The sequence below is a fragment of the Athene noctua genome, chromosome 5 (genome assembly GCF_965140245.1).
Source record: "Athene noctua chromosome 5, bAthNoc1.hap1.1, whole genome shotgun sequence".
NCBI classification, from domain to species: domain Eukaryota; kingdom Metazoa; phylum Chordata; class Aves; order Strigiformes; family Strigidae; genus Athene; species Athene noctua.
This window is the reverse complement of record NC_134041.1, coordinates 2180918-2199993: the sequence shown is the minus strand read 5'-3', so window position 1 is coordinate 2199993 and position 19076 is coordinate 2180918. Positions and strand designations below refer to the sequence as shown.

The 19076-nt window shown below is 51.2% G+C and overlaps 1 protein-coding gene across 1 annotated transcript in view; it reads left to right on the top strand.

The window, feature by feature from the left end:
- The window catches only part of SGIP1 (SH3GL interacting endocytic adaptor 1), a 50299-nt gene that overhangs the window by 14517 nt on the left and 16706 nt on the right, over positions 1-19076 (top strand). The window contains exons 3-14 of the mRNA XM_074906018.1: positions 3314-3377; positions 5267-5291; positions 7945-8001; positions 8494-8548; positions 9410-9585; positions 12643-12654; positions 13337-13348; positions 14142-14166; positions 14551-14602; positions 16005-16090; positions 17362-17454; positions 18560-18634. Of these exons, the coding sequence (XP_074762119.1) occupies positions 3314-3377; positions 5267-5291; positions 7945-8001; positions 8494-8548; positions 9410-9585; positions 12643-12654; positions 13337-13348; positions 14142-14166; positions 14551-14602; positions 16005-16090; positions 17362-17454; positions 18560-18634 (732 nt within the window). The remainder of the gene's footprint in view (positions 1-3313; positions 3378-5266; positions 5292-7944; positions 8002-8493; positions 8549-9409; positions 9586-12642; positions 12655-13336; positions 13349-14141; positions 14167-14550; positions 14603-16004; positions 16091-17361; positions 17455-18559; positions 18635-19076) is intronic.

Below are 19076 nucleotides of genomic sequence, written 5' to 3'. Positions count from 1 at the left end.
GACCTCTTCTCCACTGTTCTGACACTTCTGGCAGCCCTGTAGCTGATGGGATTTTGGTGCAGCTCTCTGGGTCTTCCCGCTGGAGAGGGGTTTGGATCCAGTGCCCGGCGCTCCGTCATGGGGAGAGGTGGGATTTGAGCTTCATGTTAGATGCTGCTTCAGAAACCACCCCCCAAGCGGTGATTTTCAGCTCCTCCCTGCTCTGAGCCATCCCTTGATGTCCCACATGGAAATGCTCTGTTTTTTTTATTTCGTGTCCTTCTTTCTGCTGCCTCGCTGCCTCTTCTCCACTTTCTCTCCCACTTAACGTCATCTTTTCTCTTCCAGCAGTAAATCTGTCTTGTCCCGTGAGGTTTCCCTGAACCCATAATGTTTCCATGTAGCATTCTCTCTGTGGACAAGGTCTTATTATTATTTTTTTATGATGACTCTTTCCAGGACAGGTTTTCTGGTGCTTCAGCTCCTAAAACCAACTGAAATGAGACTTGAGGACCAGAGCGTGCAGCCCCCTTCTGTGCACAGCCCTCAGCTCTGTCCCTGTGCCATCAGACAGGGTATTTTTACCAGCTCTCTGGGCTGGGGTTGACCATGTTAAGGGAGACATGAACTCCTCTGAGCTGCAGCCACCCAGAAGCAGAGGTGTCCTGGGAAATTGCCCTGTTGCTCCCCACCAGACTGTGGACATCTCTGGTGTCACTGTCAGGGGACAGCGAGTGCCTGGCGTAGGCAGTGGGCTTTGGCAGGAGACCCGCTCTTGACAGCCATGTCCAAAGAAGGCTTTCATTTTTGTTCTGCCTTTCCTAAATATCCTCAGTCATCATCATTTTAAGCAGATGGTGGGCCTATTATATAACCAAGCAGAAGGTTTCGTTACAAAATTTAGCCAAATCGGGTGCTTCTTCAGATAAGACTAAATAACTCATTTCTGGGGTTTTCAGCCCTCCCTGTTCTACTTTGAGTTTGGAGGACGAAGTTATTCTAGGGGGTGAGATTAACAGAAACCTTCCTCAGTTATTAATAACTCGCCTGCGCCTTGAAGAAGCTGTAGGAAAACTGAAAGGCACGATGTAGTAAAAACAAAGCTGTCCACGCCAGGTTGCAGGATGAGCCCGCGGGGTTCAGCATCACTCCCAGCTGCTTGTGCTGCCCTTGGTGACTGGGGGTGTGTGGATCCCATCGCCTGGGTGTGTATGGGATCCCATAAGGGATTCTTTCATCCTTGACCCTGTAATGCTTGCTTTGGGTAGAGGAGAGAAGTGTGCTGGGTGTGATTTATTTTTTTTTTTTTTAGGAGCAGTTCTCTTGTTTCCCATTTCATGGGGGAAACATCCAACCCAAAGTTCCCTGAGACCAAGGAGACCTGCTGGAGCTTCTCCTGGTCCTACCCTGGCTGGCTTGGTCATGGTGTTAGCCTGAAAAACTTCCTGGCAACAGAGTATCAAAACCCTAAAGCATCCTGTGTGTATTTGGATAATATAGTTTAAATCCAGCATTTTTTGGTGTGCTGCAGAAAGCTAGCACTTGTGTGCTTGCTGCATGCTTCAATCAACGCCCAGAAGAGTTGGATGTTCCTGGGGAAAATGGAAAATAATTTCAGTTCAAGGGCATGCTCAAAGCAGGAGGCAGACCAGAGAAACTCAATCTCCCCCAGAAGCATCGATCAAATGATCTGTGCTGGAACAGACAGCTCCTAGGACCAGTGCTGCTGGGGTGTCTGGAGCTGATTTTTGAGGGAGCTACAGGAGATTTGACTCTCGGCACATCACTCGAGGTAGAAGTTTAAGGGGGTTTTTTCATTGAATCCTAGACAGTATTTTTAAAAAAAATCATGTTTTAGAGTAAGGATTGCCGTGTTCTGGTACAGTGCGTGTTGTGCGAGCTGTGTCCCAGTCGTGCCAACCCCGGGTTGTGCTGCTGAGCACCGTCTGCAGCCCCGAAAGTCGTTGCACGCCGCAGGGGGAGAGGCAGGTGTGTGGCAGCAGGGCTGTGCGGGCTGGCGAGGGCTACCGGGGCTCCCGATGAGCGTGCCCGCCTTCCTGCAAACTCACTGCGCTCTCCTTGCTGCTCAGCTGGACTCGGTGTGGGTGCCCGTGGCTTCTGGGCTGAGCTGGCTCAGCACCCGGCAAGGGGGCAGCTGGGCAGCGTGGCTGCTGTGTCCTCCCCTCCGTCCCTGCCAGATGGTCCCTGTTTGCTGGGTGCTTGGCTCTGCGTCCCGGGATGTTTTGGGGAAGGTGCTGCTGCTGAGCAGAGACCCGCTGTGGTTCCTGCACCCTTGCTATGGCCGTTTGTGCCAGCCAGCTCGTGGTATCGGTGCCAGCCATTGCGTTTGCCTCTCCACAGCGTTGCTGCACCCCTGTGTCTGACCCACGGTGCTTCACTTTTGGGTAGTTTCCAGACCGAGACAACACTCCTAAGAGCTCTGAATGGAGAAGAGGCCAGAAATAGCTGTTCTAGACTCAGGGTCCATGGTTTACATTGGCTCTTTTGGCCACCAGGATCTCTAAGTAACTTAAATTAATTGCTACGGTGCCACGGGCAGTGACTGCGTGACAAGCGTGTCTGGTGGCTCCCAGCCACGGCCAGCTCCCAGCCACAGCTGGCTCTCAGTGGTCAGGCTGGACAGTCACTGCTGGCAGAAAATCCTCTGCATGAAAACCAGCCAGCCGAGTGAAACGTGGTGGCTTAAAATGCTCCAGATCCCTTCTTTGGTGTTCTTCCTGCAAGCGGTTGTTAAAAATCCCTCCCCTGGATAGCTCTTAGGCTGGGGGAGAGGGCGAAACTCGTGGACACCCACCCTGTCCATCTGTTTTTAAAAGCAGTGTGCTGCCAGCCCCAGGGCCGTTGCTCGTGGCTGCTCAGTGGCCCAGTGGTAGCCACTTGGGCATCCTGCTTCCCGGCCAGCATCGTTGGTACCAGGCATCATTTTAAGCACTGCGCAGATCAAGAATCGGCGCAGCATCTTGCCAACCTCAAGGGTTAAACTGCTTTTTTACGCCGAAGAGGGGTTTCCCCACGTGCAGCATTGCAAAGGAGTCTGTAATTAAGAGAGTGAGCTTAGAAATATTAACTGTGAAATAGGTACACACACACACACCGAGAGCGAGTTAATAAGTGTTAAGTGAACAAATAAAAGGCGTCGGCGAATGTACACGCTACCTGCAAAGTCCTGCTGGTGGTTTCGTGGGTTTGGGACTTTCTTTTTTAACCTTATTTATGAATTACAGCTGACAAGGGAATAAGGAACCTTTTTGGATTAATTATTTAAAGCATAATAGTAATTTCACATTCTTATTTTTCTTCCTTCTATCCACAGGATTGAAAAAACGTACAAGGAAGGCCTTTGGAATACGCAAGAAAGAAAAGGATACTGATTCCACGTAAGTCAATGAGAGATAAACCACATTAATAGATAACGATACAGGGGAGAAGTTGATGCTGATGTGCCAGGACAGAGAGGAAGTTGGCGCATCACGGGCATCTGTCATCCTTGGATCAAGTCTTGTAATAACAAATACATTTAAGCTGTTTTCCCTTGTACGCCCAGTGACCAACAAATAAGGTATTTTCTTGGTGGCACTGCAGAGATAATAAAGCCAGTTCTCCATGTGTTTGCAATTTACGGTGACAGTTAGCGGTGATCAGAAGGAAATTACTCCTCTGAGAGTTTCAGCAGATTAATCTCTGCCCAAACTACTGATTTGCCCGTCTGCCGAGATCTTTTTAGATGCAAATTCAATTTAAACAGATGCCAGCGCAGGCAGCGAGCTGCCTGCAGAGCGAAGGGCTGCCTGCTTGGGGCGGAGGGTGCATGGGGCTCGTGGAGAGCTCGTCCCTTCAGCTTTGCTGTGGGAGATGCTTTTGCTTCCCAGGAAAACATCTGGTGGGGGTTTTTCCCCACATCTGGCAGGAGATGGTGTGCGCGGGTGCAGAACTGTTGGGGAGGCGTGGGGAGGGTGTCCCAAAGCAGCGGGGAGGCTGCTCCCCCACCGTCACCCAGGCCTTCCCAGGCGTGCTTCATCTCTGGCATAGCACGAACCCTATGGGTGTTTTCTTCAAAACTTGTTTTCCTGAGCTATTTCACATCCTGGCAGCAGTTGCTGAGGTCTCCTGTGTGAAGGGACAGCCTCTGCCTGGATAAAAATACAGGGGGACACGGAGCATGTCCCAAACGAGGGCTGTGTGGCACGGAGCTGTTGTCCTGTTTGTCACCGGGCACCTCCATCCACCAGCTGGGCATGCTGCGGGACAGCCAGGAGCTCCAGCCCTGTACAACTTCATTTATAATTTATCAGAAAGAGGGGCGGGGAACGGGCTGCTTTGCATCTTCCTCTTTGCTCATGGAAAACCAATGGAGCCGGGTGTAGGTCCTGCCTTTAGCCAGCGCCGTGATTTCCACGCTTGCTTGCAGCAGCCTGCTCTTCCCAGAGCCTGGGGAAGCTGGTGGCACGGGATAATTTCAGAGACATTTGTGCAAAGAGATTAAACACGAGATAAGAGAGGCAGAAAGCAGACGCGTGTGAATTAGTGAAGTTCAAAGGTGTTATTCTCTGTTAAACCAGAGCTGGATGGGCAGCAGGTCTCTGCAGGGTTTCTATGATGCCCTGAGTCAGACATTAATTTGTGGCGAATCTCTGGCAATGCATAAAACCCGGGAGCGTGTGGGAGGTGGAGGAGCCCGTCTGGTTTTCATAAACATATTTGTCTTTTCACTAAATAACTTGGCATCCTTAGACAGCGTTTAAATACGGCTGCTGAGCCTGCCACGCCGTTTGCTGTGACCGAGGTCCAAATCCCATAAGCAGCTGGGGATTAGGATCCCTGAGGAGTCTCATCAATTTTCAGATCCATCCAAAAGAGAATTGACTGTGCTTCTGACAGAAGAAAAAAAAAAAGTCTAAATTGTTCTATATGTAATTTTTATTGTCTTTTGCAAGAGGATGCACACCCAGGGTAGGGCTGTGGCTGCAGGATGGGGACATGGATGCAAGGAGCTGCCTTGCCCAGCAACTCGGCTGGGAAAGCATGATCATCGTCAGGAACACTTTACTTATTAATAAATAGAAAATTTGTCATCTGATAAAATGAGAGCGATGGCACCGAGACCCTTACACAGGTCTCACAAGGAGTGTGTGACTGGTAACTCAAGATTTGCTGACAATTTCATAATTAAACCCATCGCTGCTGCGGGTTCGTTAGGAAACCTGTTTCCAGGAGTTAATGGGGTGAGAGGTTTGGGAGCTAACGCCTGCGTTTCTGTTCCTTGCAGAGGGTCACCAGACAGGGATGGCATCGTAAGTACTGCACGGACCCCGGCCCCGCTTTCCTCTCCCGTCCCGGCCCCTTCAGCGTGAATTCCCCCCTCAGCCACCACCAGCATTTTGTGAACTGCCTCTTCCTTTCAGTTTAATATCGAAAATAAATTTCAGCAAGAAGCTATCTGTTTAAAATAATGACATATTCCAGGTTTTCTACAAAAATAACATAAAATAATGAAAAAAATAAAGAAAACACCTGACAAGTGCTGTGCGCAGAGGGACCAGGTGTCTTGCTAAAACCCTGGGCTCTGCATCCTCGTTTGCACTCCTGCTAATTGGCTTGGGTCAGATTTGCTGGGTGATGAGTTAAGGGAAAATTGCCAGAACAGCTGTTTCCGATATCTAGTTTAATTCTCTATATTAAACTGAAAATAAGGAGATACTTGTGGCTTTTTTTTTAATTATTGCTGCTTTTATTTATGGTGTTAGCTAGACACAGCCCTGCTAGATCTGGGTATTAGACCACGTCTCCTTTAGCCGTTTGATAACAATTTTGCACATAAGTATGTTGGGTTCAGACTGGGACTGTGCTGGTCGTTATTTCTTGAGTAAATTCAGACATTAGAAGCTTGCCTTAAAATAAGAGACCCTCGGGAGACTGGGCAGGGAGAGCAGTGCTGGGGTGCCCAATTTAGAGAGATTTTTTTTTTTTTCACATCTGACCCAAGATCCTTGGCTTTGGGCTTGCCCTGTATTTGTAAGCCACTTATTAGCTGTTAAGAAATAGTGATTTTTTTTTTTAATTTAAAAAAAAGTCTGCAGCTCAGGGAGCACTTTAACCACGGCTCTATTCAGCAGTAATAAATAAATAAAACGCAAGGCGCAGCCCGGAGCCGTTCCCTCCACTGGCAGAAGTGCAGTGAGTAGCTTTTTCTTGCCGGGTGTGGGCGCAGGGACCTTGGGTGAGCTCGGGTGCCCTCTCAGCTGGGCTCCTACTCTTGATTTTTCCAGGTGACTTGCTGTTTTAGCTCAGGGCAGGAGAGGGGCTCCAGCAAGCTGAAGGATGCAGAAATGCAATTTTTTGGGGCGGGCATGAGGAAGCTGCTGAATGTATTGGTGGTAGGGGAATTTGGAGGATGGAGATGTTTGGTGTAACTTTTCCTTCTGCAATATGTTGTCCCTATAACGCTGGCAGCCACTGGAGTGGCCAAGAGGCAAATCCTTGGACTGCTGAATAGAGCCCTGTCACCCCCCCCAGGAGAAACCACGCTTACTCCTAATGGAGCTACAGCTGAGCTCTCCTCTTATAAAACTGTGTGTTTTGCTAATTCCTTATAACTTTTTTGTGGGTTGGTTTTTTTTTTTTAAAAAACCCCAACCAACCACCCAATGCTTTAACCCTTTTTCTGCCAACCCCCAATCCCTTCCAGCTGCCCAGCCCTCATCCCAATGAGCCACCTTGCAATAGCAAACCCGAGAGTGTGCGTGAAGGAGGAAAAAAAAATTCGGTAAGGAAAACAGATCTTGGCTTACAGCTATGAAAGGGTAGTTAAAAAAGGGGAGTAAGTTTTGGTTTGAAACACAGGAAAGTACCATTTAGGTTCAGCCAGGTGGATTTATGAGTTGAATAGAAAGAGGGTTAAATACAAATGGACTGGGGGAAGAACCCCACCTGACTGCATCCAGAGTGTGGTTTTTCACCCTTGTACCTCTAACAAGGCTGCTCCATTCCTGGGCAGTGTCATGGGGAGCGTTGGGTGAAACCAGGAGCATGAGGATGCTGGTGGCCTCACTCCCCCCCCTGTGCTGCTGCTGTCCCGGGATGGTGCGTTAGACCCTTGGGCAAGGGTGCTGGGGAGGGGGGAGTTACCTCTGGCAGCTGAAGGGAACCACATTATCTAATGTAGGTGCCCAAAATTGAGAACCCAGCCTAATTTAAGTCCCCAAGCTGGCCTCGCAGCACTGCTCCCTGGCTGTGAGGACCAGCAGGAGCTTTGGGTGTTGTTTTAAATGCTCGGGGCAGAGCAGCACAGGGTCCTGCAGGTGATGGATGCCCAAAGCCTCGTCCCAAGCCAGATCCCTCTCGGTCCAAAGCAGCAATAACCTGTGTGTGTTGTCAGTGTGTCGTGACATGCACTAACACCACATCCCAGCTGGGTTAGCCCGGACACCTCTCCCTGCTGCAGCCCAGCCTCACCGCGGGGTGAAGCAACACCACCCCGCTTGCTCTGCAGGCGGTTTGGCGACTGAATAACAGAAACCAAACCTCCTTTGGGCGTGTTCTGGGGAAGGTGTTCATCTCCTGATAAACAGCGGTGCGACCTGTGCCCCGTGAGCATCGGGAGCCCCCGCTGCCGCCAGCTCTCCCCCTGGGCCGGAACACCCCGGCACACAGAGAAATGGCCATTTCGTTTCTCCTCCTTTTTAAGAAATGTTATACATTTGGCTAATGAATGTGCAAAACCACAGCCTTTTAGCTCTCTGGTGTGGAAGACTTTCCAAAAATGTGCAATACTGTATCTCTGGTGTGGACGAGCAGAGCGGTGCTTGCACAGGCAGTTGTGGGGTCCGTGTCCCCGCTGTGACACCCGCTGGCATCCCAGCCGTGTGGCTGCACACATGTAAGATACTCCATGGTCTTGTTTCCTTAATTTAAAATGTGGAAAATTTGTTTTCCGATGTGTTGCAGAAGAAAACGAATGGAGCCCCAAATGGATTTTACGCGGAGATCGACTGGGACAGATACGTAAGTGTCCTGTGGAGCTTCCCCCCCCCGTCCAGCTCCCGCTGCAGGACTCGGGCTGTGCTTTCAGGGTGGCCACGGCTAGTTTGGGTGATGTCCAGGTGTTAGTTGTGTCCAGATATGTATTTTGTATCTGCATCTTAATTAGATTGTATAAAATCTCCCAGCACTGCCCAGGCTTGCAGGGTGTTGCAGTTATCCCCCCAAAAACCCTGGGTTGCAACCAAGCATTGCAAAAAAACTTTTTCCGCAAAAATTGAGCGTTGGGAAACTTTATTTGTGAAAATTGAGCACTGCAAAAATCGATCTGGAGTTGAGGGGGTGCCAGAGCACGGGTGCTGTTTGCTCCGTGAGGCCCCAGGGGCTACCAGTGGGCTTCGGCTGCACGGGGTGTCGCCGGACATGGCTTCCTGCAGGAGGAGAGAGCTGCTCCCATTTTCCAGGAACAGAGTTAGCATTCCTAATTCTCTTGGGTTTTTTTTGTGCCCTATTCAGAATTCACCTGAGCTCGATGAGGAGGGATACAGCATCCGACCCGAGGAACCAGGCTATATCCTTTGTTCGTTGGCTTTGCCTCTCTGCTTACAAACTGTAAGAGGAGCTGGGGTTCACAGGCAGCCCATTGACTCATTATTATTTATTATTATTGCTGTAGTTTATTTTCCCCCTTTTCATTCTCTTTTTGAGCTGTCACTCCACACCTAATATCAGCTCCCAGAGGGAATTACGACGCAGTAGAGCAGGAGGTGATTTTAATTGCCTTCGATCCGCAGCGATGAAATGAGGAGGAGCGGGCGGTGCCCCGTGGAGGCCCCGATGTCCCATCCCATCTGTGGTGCTGCGTGTGGGCGCTGCCTGTGTGGTGCTTCATCACAGCCCGATGCTGTTTTGGGGTAGAAACGGTCTGTGTGGCACTGAAAGCAAAATGAGCAAAGATTAACTTGCAGCTCCGGTAGCATGCCCGGAGATGTGGATGGCTGGAGCCCGTGTACGTGTCGAGTTTGTAGGCTGGCAGCAGGTTTTAAGCCTCCTCCTTGTAGCTGGAGGAACAGGGCAGCGGAAAAGCAGAATTTCTTCCTCTGACACTGCTGAAAAATGCTGGTTCTCTGTGGGGGATGAGTCAGTGCGGCCACAATGGGGGAGGAAACCTGGACAATGATGCAAATCACTGCTGGGCTAAACCAGGGGTGGCTTTGTCACTGTGGGCACCACTTCCAGTGTCCCCAGCCCGCAGGGATAAAGCAGTGAGACATCACAGCAGGGACAGGCACGGCAGGAAGATCTGCCCCTGGGTGGTTGGGATAAACATTTTTGGGAACACCTAATTCCCATTCATCAGGGAGGTTTGAACCTTGGAAGGCCACGGCTCTGCCCTCGCAGCAGAAGGAAACCTTCTTTAACTGTGCTCTACCTACCAAAGGAAAGCACTTTTACTCCTCGAGTGAATCCGAAGAGGAGGAGGAGGCACACAAGAAGTTCAACATTAAGATCAAGCCTTTGCAGGCTAAAGACATCCTGAAGAGCGCGGCGACAGTGGACGAGCTGAAGGCGTCGATAGGCAACATTGCACTTTCCCCATCCCCTGTGGTGAGTCCTCGGTGTTTCCGTCTCTTCCCCAGCTGCAGCGGTGGCTCCCCGGGGCTCGTCCCCAGCGAGCGGGGGGCTCTTCCTTAGGTGCCAGTGGTTACGTTTGCATTTCTGGCCTTGTTTATAGGATCTCGTCTATATGGAGCCGATAATGCGACTGCAAGGGGGAGCTCAGAGTATTGCAGTGATGTTTCCGGTTCAAAATGTCTTTAAATCTCCCTTTCCTTCCCATAAGACTGGGCGGGTGAGATCAGAATATACTACTCCCTTGTTTTTCCCCTTTTTCCTCATGTTTTTCAATGTGGTCACCATTCAGGATATAAATGGGCCTTGCCCTGATTCCCAGGACAGGGAAAGCATCTGTGGGCTCTTCCACCCTGCTGCTCTGGGATGTCAGAGGGGCATTTCTCACCCTGGGGGTGAATCCAGGGTTTCTGGAAGGAAAGGTCATCTCTCCTGGTATAAATACCATCCCCTTCTGGTTTTCCTAAGGCTTGTTGAGATTTCTGCCATCTCATCCCAATCTGTTCAGCCGTGAAAAGATTTGATTTTGGTTTCAGTGAGCTGTAGTGTGGGCTCTAGTGTCTTTTCAGATGAAGCTTTCTGTGATTTATAAATAGCCTGTATCTGAAGTGTGAATGAATCTCAAACCCGAAGCGAAGAGGAAATAAAATTACTGCGGTTTATTTCTTTTTTTTTTTTTCTAAACCAATGCAAGGTTGCCAAGTTTAATGAAAGCTTCTGGGACAAGCCACTGTCCTTGGAAATGTCAAGTCCCTCCAGCACGGCTCTGCTTCCCCCAGATTCCTGGTCCCTTTTAGTGACGTGTGTTTCTGGATGCTTTTTGCACTGTGACCAGGGAGTTCCTGGCTGTTAGCATTCAAGGGTTAGAAACTGCAGTCACCTGCTTTGGGAAGCACCAAAAAAAAAAGAGGAAAAAACCCCAAAAACCAACACCACTACCAAAGAAAACAAAATAACCAAAATTTAGCAAAAAAGGGGAGTGGGGAGTTCTGGAGACTGACAATTATTTGTGAAATAAGTGGATGATTTTGACTGTAGGAAGAAAAACAACCCCAGAACTATTTCTTACCAAAAAGCTAATATTGGTTTTGCAAAGCGAATGGCCTCAGCAGTTTGGGTCACACGCGTGTGTACGTACATAATGTAGGAGACAACATTATTTTGGGAGGAGGGAGCAAATAGTGCAACACTTCATAAATGGGATAGGGGAAGCGCTGTGAGTTTATTTGAAGGGCCAAGTCTATATCTGGTGTATTCTCTTTCCCTTGTGGCTTTTATTTCTGCATCCCCTGCTGGCATCAGGCCCTTGTCAGGGGCTTTGCTGCTCCGGGCACCGCAGGGCACTCGCCCGTCCCGGTGTGTAGCTGGTGGGTCTGGCACAGCCGCGGCAGAGGAGGGAGTAGCTGCTCGTTGATTCCGTACTGCAGCCAGCGGTGTAGGGATTTCAGAGAATCTGGCCAAAAATTCCAAAGCGACTTTGTCTCTAGCTATATATAAAGATCTATTAGGAAATTATGGAATGGTTATGCTCAGCTCCTAGCAGTCTAAAGTTCCTTGGTTATTTTTATTCTTACTGATGAAATATTTGAGTAGTTTTGCACCTTTGTACAAGAATTAGGCTGATGTGGTCAGCAGGTCTGCACCTCTCCTCTGCCAGGAAAACAAAACCCACAAAACATGCATTTTGCTAGATACGGTTTTGTGTCTCCTCTTCTCTGTGGTGTTTTTCCTACGGAGGTTGGGGGTGGTTTTGCTGGTGGTTGGGAAGGATCTCGCCCCTGGTGAGCACGGCTGTGTGTGTCAGCGTGGTGGGGTCTGGATCCTGCCCTCTGGGTGCTGGTTGGGATGCTCCGTGCTGTGCTTCGGGGAAATCCCTGTCCCCCGGCACTGCTGGCAGAGCACAGCCCAGAGCTGGAGCCGTTATCTCCCTGCAAAGCTGTGCAGGCGTGATCTGCTCACCCCAAAGGGCTCGGGGACAAGCCCGGGGCCAGGCTGGGCAGAAGGAACCGTGCTGCTTCCCCACGTCGGGGTCCCAAACCCAGCGTACAGAGGCAAAGGGCGCAGGCGGGGAGGTGAGCGGTGCTGCGGCGGGCGCTGCCTGGCACGCTGGATCCTGGTCTGGGAAGGCACCAGTGCCCCGGGCAGGAGCTGGCTGAAGGAGTTCTGCATCCACAGGATTTTCAGGCTTTGCTGTCTGGGTCCCTGCCCTCGTCCTGGGCTCATCTCCTCTGCAAAGCCCGGCTCCAGCATCCCGTCCCTCCTGCGCGTCGGCCTCTCCTGGGGGAGAGCAGCAGGATGGGAGATGCCGTGTCCGTAGGCGCCGTCCTCCCCATCCCTTGGGGTGTGAATTATGGTGCCTTGACTTGATGGCAAGAAGAAAACCGGAGACACCGTTGTAAACTGCTGTCAGGTGCATCCTCTGAAGGTCAGGTCTCGTTTCTTGAGAGGAAGGGGGAAGGTGGGTGTACAGCCAGCCTGTGCCACGAGCCGTGCCGACAACAGCCCGGCACCTTCAGACCTCCCACCCTCTCCCTGCTCCTGCAGGCAGCTCCTGCCCGCTTCGCGCTTTGCACCGTGGAAACCTCGGCCCCAGGAGCTGGGGATTTGTAGCAGTCTGAAAAAATAGTCACCGGGCAAAGCTGATAAGTAATAGCCTTAAATTTAAACACTTAGGGGTGACATTGTGCTTTTGACTCTTCTCTCATATGAACCCTTCCAAGGAATGAAACAGGCTGGGAAAAGGCCTTTGGCTGCAGCTGGCAGGGCCCACTAAGGACAGAGCACGTGAATCCTCTCCGTAAGGTGGCTCAGAGGCAGGTTTTGGTTTCTGTATGCTCTCCTCTCACTGCAGTCCTCTGTCAGAATGAGCGACAGCCTACTTGGATGCGCGCACAGCTCTGCTTTGTTGTGTGTTTAGCAGTTACACACCTGATGCTTCTGGTCGTAATGTGACTCTTTGATTTCTGTATTATCCCTCTAGAGAAATTATCTTATATTCTCATTTTCTTTTTTTATTTTTCTGCATTCTTTTAGAGGAAAAGTCCGGTAAGACATACAGTTTTTTTATCTCTTATAATTTTTTTAACACAGTCTTGCATTCTCTTGTTTGCACGGTCCCTGTTTTGCATGTCTCTAGAGCTAAATGTAAAATGCCAATAACAAACCCTCCTGTTTTGAAAGGCACGATGTTTATTACTCTCCTTCTCCCTTGATTTAAATTGGAGTGTGTTAAAATAGAGCTAGGCTGTCTTTGCTTTGAATGTACATAGTCTGGGGGTATAGTTTGGGTGGAAAGCTGGTGGTTTTGGACAAGGTGTGTAAGGGTACACTTTTACCTAAGCACATTTTGCACATGTTGTTACACATTGAAAGGTATGAGAAATCAGAAGAACCCATCAGTGGCCAATGGCCTCTGATGCCACCGCTCACAGCAGCGATGGTTTCCCCAAGAGGACAGGGCTGCAGACTGTTCCAAGCTCAAAATGGGGAAATTCCCCCATTCCACAGGGTTTGGGGTCCCTCTGCAGTCGCTGCCTCGTGCCCCGCCAGCCCTTGGGAGCAAAGTGCTGCGCTCCCGGCAGCGGGTGCTGGGGCTGGGGGGCTCGTGGAGGAAACCTCCCAGGTGAAGCCGCGCTGGAGGGGTGTGATGGGCGTTGGGGGACCTGGGGTGCTGACCTGTTGCTCTCTGACCAGGTGTCTCTTCTCTCTTCCTTCTCGCTGACCGCAGCGGCGCAGCCCGGTAAGCACCCGCACCCGTTGCTTTGGCCCCTCGCCCAGCTCCGGGGTGGGGGGTGCTGGTGGGGGCCGAATTGGTGCTGGGTTTACGTGGTGAGCGCAGGGGAGGGGAGCGGGGTGCCGGTGCCATTAGTCACCCTGTTTTCTGACCCCAGGTGGTGGTGGGACCTCACCCCCTCCAATGATACAAGGGGTCCCTGATGATGGGCACCCTCCATGATTTGACCTGCATCCTTGTGAACCCCCCTGGAGACCTGCCCGTGGTCCTGGGGTACCCCCACTGCCTGGCCCCCTCCCAGGGGGCTCCCACTCCCCTCTCTGCCGCGCTGGTCCGGGGCAGTTCTGGCTTTTGCTGTGCGCAGGCACGTGTGTGTCGTGTGGCAAGAACAAAGATTTGGATTGCTGAGGATTTGGCTTAGGTCAATTTGCAGCCGTCAAACACGAGGAATTTGGGTTTATGCCATTTCTAATGGGGTGAAGGTGTCGGTGACCCCCATAAACCCCTGATAGCCAGGATGGCTGCAAAGGCAGCACTGCCAGGTGGTGGTTTTATGTAGCTCAAAATCCCCTCGGAAGGGTTTTTCTGGCTCCATGTATGCTGGGAGCAAATGGGATTTCCCAACGCACACGTGCCGCTGGGCGTGTTTCAGCTGTGTACAGTAAATATCACCTTAAATGAGCAATCCCTGCCACATCTGCTGGGCTGCTTTGCTCCTGCTCTGTCCCTCCGTGGGTGACAATTGCTGTGTGTCTGCGTCCCTCTGCATCCCCCTTACCTCGTGTGTTTCTAATTCCAGGGGACGATTAAAAGGAATTTATCCAGTAAGTATGTTCTGTGGCCTTCAGGAACTGTAATTAGTGTTGGCAGGGTAATGGTGGTGGTGGTTTGGGGCAGGCATTAAAAAAAAAAAAAGAGGGAGTGGGTTTAGATTGCTTTAAAGTGATCCTGGCAGCAATGATGACACCTGTGTGTCTTCCTTAAAGACTGTGTGGGACATCCTTGGGTACCCTGTAGAAACAGCGCAGGTCCCTAGCCTTGTTCTCTACAGAAATAAAATCTGAATTAAACCCCAGGCTTCTTCCTGCCAGCATCTTCATAGGATGGGGCACGTGCTGCGCCTGGTGGGAGCCCCCCCTGCCGACACGGGGTGTGGGTGGGCTGGGGGGGTCGGGTGGGAGATCGGCTCTAACCCCACACTGTTGCAGGTGAGGAGATCGCGCGGCCCCGGCGCTCCACGCCGACACCAGACCCTGCCAGGTCAGTACAGAAGCCGTCGGCACAATTACCCAACGCGGGCACGTCGTCCTGTTGAGGTTTTCAACCGTTTCAGTGGGCGGTTGTGCCTTTGCACCGTTGCTCAAAGGGAAGCATCTGTTTTCACCTCCAGATTTCGATCCTTTCCCATGTATACCTGGATGGGTCAAACCCAGAATAACGCAGCGAATTCCCTGGGTATTTACTGCTGTTTGAATATTGCCAACCCATCACCTAGCTGAGCTGCCCTCATTTGGCTCATCAAAGACACCGCTGCAGAAACATCCCTTTTATAACTTTTTAGGCCCAGGAGACAGCTGAACATTTGTGTTTGGTGTTGAAAGAAGCTGAGGAAATGCTGCGTGCCGCAGGACGCGGGAGGCCCGGGGAGCTTTGGGTCCAGGGGTGTTTTGCTCAGATGATGTGTGAGGAAATGAGAAACAAGGGGAGGTGCCCAGGCAGCATCAGTGGATCCCCCTGAGCACAGCCCAACAAAACCGTGCTGAATTGAGGTGCCGATGGTGGTTGGTACCCCTGGATTCAGATGCACAGCATCCATCCGTGCTCTCCCACAGGAGCAGCAGGAACTGGGGGGGTTCAGTCTGGAGCAGAGGAGGCTGAGGGGAGACCTCCTGGCCCTCTGCAACTCCCTGCCAGGAGGGGGCAGAGAGGGGGGATGAGTCTCTGGAGCCAAGGCCCCAGCGCCAGGCCCCGAGGGAATGGCCTCAAGCTGCCCAGGGCAGGGTCAGGCTGGCTCTGAGGAAGGATTTCTGTGCAGAAGGGGCTGTTGGGCGTTGGAATGGGCTGCCCAGGGCAGGGGGGAGTCCCCGGGATCCCTGGAGGGGTTGAAGAGTCGGGCTGAGCCAGCGCTGAGGGATCTGGGGGAGTTGGGAACGGTCAGGGGGAGGTTTGTGGTTGGGCTGGAGGAGCTTCAGGGGCTTTTCCAACCGAGATGGTTCTGGGACTCTGTGACATCCTCTGCTGGAAGTCTCCTCAAGCCTGATCGATGGGGAGAGCTGGCAAGCGTGTGCTGTGGGTGTGTGTTGATTTAGGAAAGCACTCAGACTAGTTGCTACGGAGTGAGGCCAAATCTCACCAGCAGCATGCCCTGTGCAGCTGCAGGGTTTTACTCAAGGTGTGTTGGACTCAAGTGTGGTCAGACCCTTGAGTTTTCCCCCCCCCCCCCCCGCCTTTTTCTATGCAGTCTGGAATAACTCTGACTAATCCTAAAGCAATCCCTGGTGCCTCAGCAGCTGCTTGGGCACTGCTGGGTTTGCACCATCATGCTACCGCTCTCCTTTTTCTCTGCCCAAACCCCTGTGTTTTGCCAGGTGCATGTTAATTTAGAACATACACACCCCCCCAAATATGTATTTGACTCCTCTGGGCTTGTTTCATCCCACAGCAAGAAAGCCGGGGAGGACCCCGCCGCGCTGGCCCCGCTCTTCGGGCCCCCGCTGGAGTCGGCGTTTGAGGAGCAGAAGCTGGACGGTGGGTTGGGGGACACAGGTGGCATCTCCTGGCAGCGAGCCCTGGCCGTGCCCCGGGGATGGCTCACGGCACCCAGCCCTGCCAGCAAGAAGGGTAGCCCTGGCAATCCAGCCCCCCTCTTAACAGAGGGGAAATAAATAAAATTAAAGCAGGCGGCGAAGGGCGGGTGGCTGGTTACGGGCAGCACAAGGATGGGGTTTATATGAATTACACAGAAAGAGAGCAAGTGTTTAAGTCAATTAGATAATTATGTGGTCTTGGGACAGATCCTGAAAGAGAACAGCTAACGATTATTAAAAATAGTGACTTTCAAACAAAAGCCCTCCGCTGCTGTCCCTCGAAGCGGTGCGTGTTCAGCAGCGGTGGTCGTTAGCTTCCAACGTCGTTAGCTTCCGACGTCGTGGCAGCATTTCAGCATCACACTAATTTAATTGCAGGAAGATATGACCAGAGCTGTCTGGCAATGCTTTACATCTCCTTGGGCCTGTGGGGATGTCATACCAATAATGTCATTTTTTTCCCCAGAAACAGCATTCCCCTGGACAGGAGTATAAGGAAGCTTTGCTGCCCCCCCCAAGTCTTTTTATTATTTTTTTAAACAGCTTTCTCGAAGCACAGCGCTCTTGCAAGGCTTGTTCTCCCCAAAGAAAAACCCCATTCAGTGCTGGAGCAGTTTGTTCCCGGAGAGGTCTCCTCCTCCCGGCTCCACTCGGCTACCGCGAAATGGCCGCTGCCACTTGTAGCCTAGTTATGCCTTGTAATTAATGACTCTGGTTAATTCTTTTCATCAAAACTACAACTGCCTGCAGTTCTCTACACATAGCCCCCCAAAAAAGTGCAAAAATTTTAAATGATACAGAAGAGGGGTTTTCTCCCTACAACCTCTGTGAATATTATTGGATCTTTTCATTTTAATACCTTTTTTTTCTGCATATCCTAAAATTCCGGATGATTTTTGCAATTAATGCACCGTTTCACTTAATGGAATAAGCCTCCAAATACATAAATGGCATTGTTTTGTTTGTCAAACGGCATGAGTGTCAAACTAATTGCAAGTCCTGTTTTAAAAACCAGGCAAGCTTGTAATTATCTAACATTACGGAAAAACCCTTTAATTAACGAGAGGTTTCTGTCACTATTTAGTTTCCTCTTTTTATAAACCTCAGATGAACACATCTCATCTGTGCGTTTTGCTATTTGTAAAAAGGATAGGAGGTTTTTCATTGCCTTTGCATGTGTATTTATTTATTTTTGATTATTTTTTTTTTCAGCTGCTCTGGATCAGCCTGAGATATGGGGTTCGGTCCAGCCTGTCAACACAAGCGTAGAGTCCCCAAAGCTACCGAGACCTTTTCCAACTGGAAGTAAGTGACTGTGCAGGTTGTCAACAGAAAATAAATTAATATAGAGAGAAACCAAATCTTTTACTTTTCCTCATCCAGAGTCCTCAGAGGGTTTTTCTTCCCTGGCTTGCCTGCAGAGCACCAGGGTGGAGGAATGTCAGGGGTTTGGGACAGGGTGGTGGTACCCAGGGTGGGAGAGACGGTGCGCATCCTCCCCGGCCGGGGGAACTGCAGCTTCTCCTCCTCCCCAGCTGCCGTGTCACCCTTTCCTTGTTCCCCTGCCCTTTTTCCCCCTTGCTAGCCCTTAACACAACCAATCTCACACCAAACCCACCCCCAGCCCTGGTGCTGCTGGCTGGCCCGTGTCGATGTGCCGAGGTCAAGGCAACTTCTGGCCACATCATGATCTTGCAACACTCCTGATTTGAAATGGTTGCTTAATGATGTTGAGCTGCTTCCAGAGCAGCCACGGTGCCTCCCAAGCTGCTTCTCTGTTCGATTCGGAAGTTATTTACATCTGCTTTGCAAAAATGCCCCTGTAAAGCTGGGTTAATTAGCCACGGTGTTCCTCCTCTGTACGTGCATCCCGGATCCGTGCGGCATGGCCACATGAGAAATGTGGAGGCAGATATGTGCCTCAGAGGCTACAGGTTTTAATTAAAATGGTAATTCAGGTTTTTAAAACATTGAGTACAAGCTAAGATTTAAAAACAGAAAACAAAAAAAGCCACAAAACCCTAAAACCTAACAAAAAAGGTCACCAGCGATTGCTTGCTGCTCAGTGATACACCGAGGAGAATTTTTCGCAAAGGGAACAACCAGATATTGGAATAATCTCCCCAGAGAAGTTGTGGATGTCCCAACATCAGACGTTTTAAGCTTCAGCTGGTCAGGGTGCTGAGCCATCTCGTCTAGTCTCTGCTTTTGCCAAAGGTTGATCCAGATGATCCTTGAGGTCCCTTCCACCCAGGAATTCCGTGATGCTCCTGCTCACCAGCAATCGTCCCAGGGCTGGTGCTGCTGCACCTCAGCAGCGCTGCCGGCCCCCCCTTTCCCAGCAGAACTCGCCTGTTTCCTAACACACCACAGCTAAATTTTTTTCCCCCCTCTCTGCTCTGTTTTGCAGCGCCTCCGCCGCTCCCACCGAAAAACATCCCGGCCACGCCGCCGCGCACCGGCTCCCCTCTGACGGTGGGAATAGGTAAAAGCTCAGCGCCGTGCTCCCCACGTGTGCCGTTGCCCAGCCCCAGTAGCCTGGTGTGGAGCCTGGCGGGGGGTCGGGTCCCAGTGGTTGTATTTTGGACACAGCTTTGGCCCTCGTGCATCCTCTTCCCTTTGCATCTGCGGCGCTTCAGCGGATGCTGAAGTCGGAGCGATGCTCTAGAAGCGATGCGGAGAGGCCTTTGAGTCCCGAGCCAGCGTTGCCCTGGTGAAATTCATGCTCTCTCCTCCCGCCGCCTTTGGGGTGGGTCACTTCTAGAAAAGAAATGCGACATTAGCCTCCAAGTCCTGCTCAGAATTGGGAATAAATGGAGCGCTGTTGCCACCCGGAGCAGCGCTGCACAGGGTGTGCTTATGAAATAACAGGGAACGCAGCAGGGGAGCTGCTCCTGCCCTCCCAGATTCCTACTGCTGGCAGGGAA